This window comes from Impatiens glandulifera, chromosome 2, assembly GCF_907164915.1.
Source record: "Impatiens glandulifera chromosome 2, dImpGla2.1, whole genome shotgun sequence".
Classification (NCBI taxonomy): domain Eukaryota; kingdom Viridiplantae; phylum Streptophyta; class Magnoliopsida; order Ericales; family Balsaminaceae; genus Impatiens; species Impatiens glandulifera.
In genome coordinates this window covers 62,775,923-62,785,551 of record NC_061863.1, presented here as the reverse complement: position 1 = coordinate 62,785,551, position 9,629 = coordinate 62,775,923, and the positions used below count along the sequence as shown (strand labels likewise).

Below are 9,629 nucleotides of genomic sequence, written 5' to 3'. Positions count from 1 at the left end.
GTGGATGAAACAACAATACTTTCTTATTTTATTTTTATTTTATTTTATAATTTTGGATAAGAAGACCAACACTACTCGCTCATTACAACTTAGAAGAGATGTTTTGAATTTATTTTATTTTATTTTTGATATAGATATAATTAAAAGTTGACTATAATGGATAAATTAACTAGAGAAGGACAATGATTTGTCTGGTGGTCTAGAAGACATTAACTTTTTTTTTTTTTTACTTAAGCGAATGTGCATATAATTGAGTTAGTTCGATCATACCTTTGACACTACCTTAATTTTATGAGATCCAATGAGGCAGTGCTACATATTTAAAGAGGGAATAAAAGTAAGAAACGAGGGTTAATTTGATCCTACCAGTACATGCATGGTCTATATTCAATCAATAAGTGACACTATATACACACAAAAAACGTCGTCCTTCTCATTTATTAATTTTTCTGTATAAATAGGATTGAACATTTGAACCGAAAATGCGGGAACCATTTTCCTTTTAAATACATGTGCCACTAACTCATTGGACCTCATAAGATTTTGATATTATGCCTATAGGGATATGATCGAATTAAACATATAATTGTAGTAAGAACATTAATCATCTAAATTAAAAAACAGTACTATGTTATGACATAATATAAATTATTAATTAATCATAGAACATAAAAAGGACTATAGACCATACACTTATTAAAGCGCAAAGTCTTGCATAGGACTTATGTCTCTGAACTTCAATTTTTATTTTCTCATTGCACCTAATAACTTTTTTTTATTTATCTTTTAATTAATTATAATTAATTAAATTATTAATCAAAATTTTTATTTATATTATATATTAATACTTTTTAAATATTTGTATAAATAAAATTACCTTTACTTATAAATTTATGTATTATTTGTAAAGTCATGCCAACATATAAATTCAAACAAATATTTTTTTAATTAAACAATGCTTTTGAGATTAACTAACAAACAAATTAATTATATAGCCAAAAAGAAATCATTTCAAGCAGTGAGTGAACAATCTTATCTTCCTTTATAAATATATATATATATATTAGTAATTACAAAAAAATTAAGTGTATAAATAAATTATTATTCTCTCTATTAATATAATTCCAAACGAAAGAGACGGACAAGTTTCTCCCGTTAGTGCTTCCCGTCGCAGTCGACAGTATTATCTCATACACGTAGAAGGGTGACGTGGACATGACGTTTTGGAACTTCAAGATTATAAAACTTGAAATTAAAATGATTCCATTCCATCGACCCCCAACATATTATAAAATTAATTCCCAAAAAGCATTCTAATCAACCTACATGCATACCCCCAAATATATGTTAATTATTGATACTTTTATTTATAAACTAATTAAATATTATTTTTTGAGAGAAAATGTAAATGACTAACTATATATACATATTACTGTATTAGAAATTAAATAATTGCCAGCTAGCTAATTATAGACATTGACTTGTTACCAACAACATCCACCCGCCGCCCACATATAAAGAAGAAGAATTGCTCTCATTCTTACTCACTCACTCACACTCTCTAGCTTTGTAAACCCGTTTTCAAAATATGGGCTACGGTAGGCTCGGCAATTCGACCGAATCAGCTGGTGGCGGATCCTCCGTCTTCAAACCCGATATTGATCAATTAGTACCCGCTTCCAGTACTAGTTCCTCCCTCGATATTGATCATCATCGTAATATCAAACCGACCCGGGGAAGTTTCAAGAAACTACTCATATTCTCTATTGTACTTATTTTGGCCGCGGCTGTTTCCGCCGCCTTTGTGGTCGGGCTCCGTACCCGTGGATCATATAAATCGTTGCTAAAACAACCCACCCGAGCAATAACCATGGCCTGCAGTCGGACCCTCCACCCGGAACTATGCGTAAAATCTTTGTTGGATTTCCCAGGTGCTAGTACCGCTAATGAGAAAGATCTCATACACATTACCGTTAACATGACCCTCCAACGGTTCGACCGGGCCTTGTACGTTACCTCAGGTATAGGGTTTGTTAACATGGACCCGCACCTGCGGTCGGCGTACGACGATTGTCTCGAGCTCCTGGATGACGCCGTCGACCATCTGTCGAAGTCTTTGTCATACGTGGCAGGGGATGGGACTGGGTCGACGCATGACGTGATGACGTGGCTTAGCTCGGCGCTGACGAATCAGGACACGTGTACGGATGGATTGTCGGAGGTTAGTGGTTCGGTGAAGGATCAAATGGAGGTGAAATTGAAGGATTTGTCGGAGTTGGTATCGAATTGTTTGGCGATATACGCGGCTGCAATCGGGTCGGATGACTTTGCCGGAGTTCCTATACAGAACCGCCGGCGCCGGCGGATACTTGAAGATGCAAGATCAGGTGATGATGATCAGAGGTTGTTTCCGAGTTGGGTGGGAAAGAGAGAAAGGTATTTGTTAGACGCGCCGGTGGCGGGAATCCAGGCTGATATAGTTGTGTCAAAAGACGGGAATGGGACTGTTAAGACAATAGAGGAGGCGATCAAGAAGGCGCCGGAGTCAAGCAGCCGGAGGACAATCATTTACGTCAAGGCCGGGAGGTACATATTTCATTTTTCAAGTCCAAGACACTATTATACCAAATTTTTGTTCTCTATAATTACTCGATACCATGGAATAAAAAAGATATATAATTTATAACCCTTTTCAAAAAAAAAAAAAAAATTAAATTCTTCTTGTTCATCATGAATCTTTTAAATATTTTTCTTTGTAGTCATCATGCATGATGACTAATTAAGATAGATACTATATATGACTAGAGTGAAAAGAGTTTAATGATATATTTATTTATTTAATAATAATAATATATATTTGACAGATGAACAACTAAATTAACCCTTTTACAATAATATTCAAAGGTATGAAGAGAACAACTTGAAAGTTGGGAGAAAGAAGAAAAACTTGATGTTTATTGGGGACGGGAAGGGTAAAACTGTCATTACAGGAGGGAACAGTGTTTTCGACAAGATGACAACCTTTCACACTGCCTCTTTCGGTAATCTCCCAGCTCCCTATAGCTTATCTCTTCCACCTAATTATTAATTTTCTATTTCTTTATCATTAATAGTTAATAATTAATAATTAATAATTACTAATTACTAAATAAACCCTCACTAATAAAGTAATGTTTTCTTTGTTGAGAAACAATTTTACATTTAATTTGTCACATACATATTATATATTATATATGAGACAAATTAACCAATTGAATTGTTGATGCCCACCAGAAGAAAAGTAAAAAATAGATATAAAAGTGAAATGATTAATAATTGCAGAAATGGGCACGGTTAACCCATCACTCTCACTCGGGCATTTGCTGAAAAGTTCATAATGCATGTGCACATTATAATCAGCAACTTGCATATATAATTGCTTCCTTTTAAATTAAATACTAATTAATTAATTACTTGCTTGTCATCGTGGTACATGACATAGTCAACTTATTTATATGCTTTAATTTCCACACTCATTTGTCACATCTCTAATCAATTCGTTACAACTAACTAATTTCATAGTGACTTAATAATAATTAGTTAATTTGACTAATACCACCTTCTTAGTTATTCTTCAATTGGACCTAATTAATTAATTACAGCTGCCACCGGTGAGGGATTCATTGCTCGTGACATTACATTCGAGAATTACGCGGGTCCTGGCAAACACCAAGCCGTTGCACTTCGCATAGGTGCTGACCATGCCGTGGTATACCGAAGTAGTGTCATCGGTTATCAAGACACCCTTTACGTACATTCCAACCGTCAATTCTTCAGAGAATGCGATGTTTATGGCACCGTGGATTTTATATTTGGCAATGCAGCTGTCGTTTTTCAAAACTGTAGTTTGTATGCTAGAAAGCCGATGAACTCCCAAAAGGTTACTATCACGGCTCAGAATAGAAAGGACCCGAACCAGAACACGGGCATATCGATCCACGCTTGTAGAATCCTGGCAACCTCGGATCTCGAGGCTTCCAAGGGAAGCTTCCCCACGTTTTTGGGGCGTCCTTGGAAATTGTATTCACGGACGGTGTATATGCAATCCTACATTGGGGATCACGTTCATCCGAGGGGATGGCTTGAGTGGAACGCTACGTTTGCACTTGACACGTTGTATTATGGAGAGTACGCCAACACGGGACCAGGCTCTGCCTTGGGTGGGCGTGTCAAGTGGCCCGGTTATGTGGTCATCACAACCACTGCCGAAGCGAGCAAGTTCACGGTGGGGCAGTTTATATATGGATCAGCTTGGTTGCCGTCCACAGGAGTGGCCTTCTTGGCCGGGCTTTCGGTTTAACTAATATTATAATTGGGTTATTCATAAGGAAACAATAAATATATATATATATATATAGCTAGGGTTTAAAACCATGCATGATCAAGTTGTTTGTATGTAATCCTTATAAGTTTTATAAGCTTTGGAAACATGAATTTGTTAAGAAAAACAACTATTATTTTGTATTAACGAGAAGAGGAAAGGAAGAAGGGGTTAATTTAATCATTCAACTTGATTAATTAATTAGGTGTATTTGGTTGGTGGTTGTTATCATTTTTACTTAAATTTTATCTATTGCTATGTGTACTTACATATTTGAAACTAATGTTTTTGTTGAAACATTTATGTATTTTTTTTTTTATGACTGTCATTTATTTTATCGGCCGACAAAAGTTTAGGGTTGGCAAGAGGCTAGACGGAAGACCTCTAATCTACCAATTAAGCCTTGAACTGTGGACCACTTCTTGGTTGATCAAAACTATATATTTATTATTTTAATCGCAAATTTTTAAGTCGAACACGAAAAAATTAGGTTAAGGTGATAAGGTGATGTATTTTTGAATTCGGGTCGAAATCAGGTCAACCCGTTTAAACTAATTAATAAACATGTTAAAATTGGGTCGACCTAAAATGACCCAAGTAAACCCACAAACTTGCTTATAATTTTCTTTTATAAGATTTTGTATTTGTCATTTCATACTTACTCATTAATTTTATTTGGTAGGGTTTTTTACAACAGATTTTTGATTTAATTTCATTTTTCATTTAGGTAATGTCATTTTAATTTGAAATAGAAAAATGTGATAATAATTATATTGAGTTAAATCCTATTATTTTCGAGTTGAGATAGGTCAAGGGTCAATAAGATCGGGTTTGGGTTCTGATCAATTACAAATAAATAGATTATGTCTAATTTAATTTCTTTGACCTAATTACTAAATAAATTACTAAATTGATTAAGTTTATATTAATATCGTTTAACCCCCTAAATTCAAAGTCACCAATTTAAACTCAACTTGAATTGTCAACCTAATCGAAAAAGATGATCCTTTATTCTATTATAATGAATTTACATTGATTTTAATGAAAATAGAATATGAGAGACAAAACTCTCTAACCTTTAAACTATGATTTTAACCAATTTCATAATGTTATATTTGACAAAAATAAAATTATAATAATTCGAAAATAATCTTTTATACTAAATTAGGTATTTATAACTTATGCACATATTTTGGTCACCTCATTATTTAGACTTAAATATATTTTCTCAAATATTATTATTTTAAAAAAAATAATGTGAATATTTTGTAATAAAAATAACTAAAAAAATTGAGCTTCCTATTTCATTTAAATCAAAAGATAATTCTTTTTCCACTTGCACTATTTCTTATGCCTGTATCAAACAATGATATTTAAATCAAAATCTCATTAGCAATTTAAATGTAATAATTATGAATATTAGAACACTTAAGTTTCTTAAATTAAAGAATACATAAAACTGAAATAATAATAATAATAAGTTAAATAACGACAATATGATATAATACATACAACCCACGGTCCCCATCACACTTGCGTCGGCAGTTGGGGCCCGTGACATGCTTCAAAAGAGTTTTATTTTATTATTTTTATTTTATATTGTTTGGAAATAAATGAGACAAAAATATGAGATGTTAAATAAATTCCTAACACTATATATATCTGCAACACAAATTATCATTTATTATTGTCATTATTATTTGAAAAGGTTACATTAACGCCTTATAGTTATAGTCTCATTTCAAAGAAATTATTATAACTTAACAAAATATTCAAATAAATACATAAACTATGCAGATATATTCAAAATGAAAATCAACTAATGGTAAATATATATGAAATGAAATGATATAATAAAATATAATGTGTACATTGTTAACATTTGTTGACACTATGTATAGGATAAGTTTGGATGATAATATATTTTTAACCATAATTACACATCCAAACACAAAATATACTGCATTTTGAATTGAATAACAGATATAAGAATGTTTTTGTATTATACTAATAACCCATCAAAACATTTTGCAACACTTTTACATACATATTAGTTTATTACAATCCATTTTCTTATAACAAACTCATTCGTACCTTAAAAATGAAACTCCGATTCGATTTTCACTTTGGATCTCACTTTGGATCGTGACTATAACGGTCGTTCTACATTCAAATAAAACAAAACAAAGACAGTCTAACATTTTACGATATGCATTACCTTAATTTTGTATGTACAACTATATAGAACATGATTTGCCACTTGATCAGAAATCTGATTCTAATTCAAGATCGGTGGAGGAGTTCACAACAAAACTGGGAAATGCAAGAGTGATATCCCTGCAGCCAGCAAAAAAAGAATTCAATTTTTTTCCTTAATTTCTTAGTAAATTAATAAACAAACAAAACAAAGAAAGAAATGTGGAGATTGATTGATTAATTAATTACTTGAGATATGGAAGAGTCATGTTCTTGATGAGAGATGGGTTTTTTGAAACGAATTCCTTCCACTCTTCTGGATCAATCTTTCCATCCCCTTTTGTATCTGCCTCTTTAAATGTCTGCAAACAAACCACATACATATATATAATTAAAACCAATTCTATACCAAATTAAAGACAATTAAGAAATGAGAAACAACCTTATTGACAATCTCTTCAACAAGATCTTCAGAAAGAAGTATCTCAGACTCATGCAGAAGTGCAAACACCATCTCCTTCAGCTGTAACATTTCAATGATCATCAGCTAGCTAGTTACCATTAAGTAATTAAACTGTTATATATAAGTAATTTATAACTTGCCTCTTCCCATTCTATGAATCCGGTGTGCCTTAGATCATATAATCGAAAGGCAACTGAAGAAAGTAATATTATAAATAATTAAGCTGTTGCAAACTACATATGTAACTAGCTAATTTATTCAACATATAGGACCTAGCTAACTTACATCCAATCTTGTCTTCCACTGGTGCATTAGGATGGAACACACCCAAAGAACGAACAAATTCCCCAAATTCAATAACTCCATTGCGTTTCACATCAAACAGATCAAATATCTACAGGAAAAACACATCAATATATACATATACATACTAATAAATGAATGAATCACACACCCACCCTGTCTGCAAACAGATTCTTCTTGTTTTTGTTCCTAAAAAGTGCAAGTTGTAAATCTTCCTGCAGATAGAGATAAAATAGATATATGGGATCGACCCTTTTATGTATAGATATATGGGATTGAAGAGAAGAGAAGAAAACAGACCTTATGGATGAGTCCATCATCAATAATTGAACTGCTTAGTTTCTTGAATAACTGATACAAAGCTTCTACTTCACTGACAGTGACTATTACACAACATTGTTTTATTATGAATGAACCCATATGATTGATCAAATTAGTAAACAAGTGCACTTACAAGGTGTTTCAGCAGCAAGAACAGAGGGTTCCTCATACCCTTGTACAGGTGGGATCGGTTTTGATGATAGGCAACCCATTCAATTAAGCTTGCTTGTTTTTCTGTATCAAATTCCTGCTTCATTAATGTCATTCTTTGTATTTTTCAATTGTAAATTTTACAGTCAAACAGTACACAACATGTCCAATTAACTTGTTCAGTTTTCCAATACGTTGTTCACGGATATCATGCTCATGGGTTAATGTTCAAATGTATTAATTAGCCCAAAGAAAGAAGGGTTATTCCCATTTTCTGAAATTACAATTGAAAGACTAAACAAACAAGAAAGCACATGAGAATTGAGATGACATACCCGACCGACCGACCGACCGATTCTCCAAGCTACGAACGAGAGAGAGCAAAACTTTGAATGACTTAATTTGTCAGCCGGTCGGTTTCATTCCATCTCAAAATGTCTTCATATAGACCGACTCCCAAAGTTGAATATTCGTGGGCCTATTCCATTTTTATTTCTTTTAATGCTTTTTAAATTCATATAAAATTTAATATAATTAACTTATTTCGTTATTAGTTTAGTCATTAGGGTTTGAGCTTTAGGAAGAACACATTTTTTAGGGGTCTATGATTGTATTATCATTGGACCGGTCATTTATATAATATATATAAAAAAAAACTGGATTTCTAGAAGAAAACAAAATTAGGGAAAATATAAAAGAAAAATTATGGATAAAACTAATAAATAAAAGTAAGTTTTATATTTATTTTTTTAAAATTAAAAAATAAATAATGAATAAAATGTAAAAAAAATTTAAAAATTTAAAAATAATGTCACGTTTTTTTAGAAGAAAAAAAAAAGTTCCTATATATAGATATAAAGTTATACTAAATAAGTTGACCTTATAGTTATACAATTTAAATAATATATACAACCTGTCACTTTTATATAAAAAAAAATAATATAAGGGGGGGGCAGGGGTGGCCGGTTAGGTCTACTTATCAGAAAAATATGAATTTGAGTAAAATAACACTAATAGAAAATTCTAAAATTAGCATGTTATAACTATCTGAAATATAAAGACTATTGTGAACTAGTCCACTAGTTTGTATTTAAATAAGTTTGTGACTAAAATTAAACATGTTGGAAGTTAATGAACTTAATTAAAAAAAGAAAAAGAATAACAGAGTATCGTGGATGGTACTAAATATATATGGAGGAGGCCATCTTGAGATTGAAATATCAAACCTTCCTAATCTCATGTCTTATATTATAGGAAATCCTTGTCTTTTCTAATAATATAGTCAAACTAGCTTATATATATGCAGACATTCGTCAATGGGATCAATGAGCTAGATATCATATATCTATAAGAATAAAAGGTGATCTAATGATAACAAATATCATTATTTCTTAACATATTTATTTCGGATACAAATTTTATTTTAACTAATATGCTTAACCTACTTCATTTTTTTATTACTTAGATTTAAGAAAAACTAAAATTATATAAAATATAGTGATATTTTATAATTAAATTTTGAAACCCGGCCCGCCGGTTGGAGCCGGTCGTCAAACTTCGGTAATTCGACAGTCCGAGTAAACCTAGCGGTTTTATCCTATTTTAATAAAAAATCATTTCTTTTATTTCTCACTTATTACTCTTTTAGTTCATTCTCACCGGTTTTTTTTGTTTCCATTAGGTTTACCTATTTCCAGTTATATGTAGGTAGATTATCAATTTCTAGTTTTAAATACTAAGAATGACAAACTCTTCCATTCAACTCAAGCTCTACCTCCACCTGAACTCGCTGATTCCGTTTTTATCAGACTAAAAAAATGATTTAATGACGTGCTA

General features: G+C 31.7%; 2 protein-coding genes across 2 annotated transcripts; one reads left to right on the top strand and one right to left on the bottom strand.

Annotated features, from left to right (window-relative positions):
- The first annotated feature begins 1,557 nt into the window (after positions 1-1,557).
- Positions 1,558-4,543, top strand: LOC124926232 (probable pectinesterase/pectinesterase inhibitor 34). Its single transcript, XM_047466426.1, has 3 exons — positions 1,558-2,586; positions 2,905-3,041; positions 3,642-4,543. Exons 1-3 carry the CDS (start codon positions 1,589-1,591, stop codon positions 4,337-4,339), a joined length of 1,833 nt encoding a protein of 610 aa, XP_047322382.1. The 5' UTR covers positions 1,558-1,588; the 3' UTR covers positions 4,340-4,543.
- Positions 4,544-6,464: 1,921 nt separating this feature from the next.
- LOC124926469 (calcineurin B-like protein 7) lies at positions 6,465-8,248 on the bottom strand. The gene is made up of 9 exons (XM_047466700.1): positions 8,138-8,248; positions 7,777-7,891; positions 7,623-7,705; positions 7,478-7,537; positions 7,305-7,413; positions 7,160-7,212; positions 6,999-7,079; positions 6,806-6,918; positions 6,465-6,697 (listed from the first exon to the last, which is right to left on the bottom strand). The coding sequence occupies exons 2-9, from the start codon at positions 7,853-7,855 to the stop codon at positions 6,625-6,627; spliced, it is 651 nt and encodes a 216-aa protein (XP_047322656.1). The 5' UTR covers positions 7,856-7,891; positions 8,138-8,248; the 3' UTR covers positions 6,465-6,624.
- Between the last annotated feature and the right edge of the window lie 1,381 nt (positions 8,249-9,629).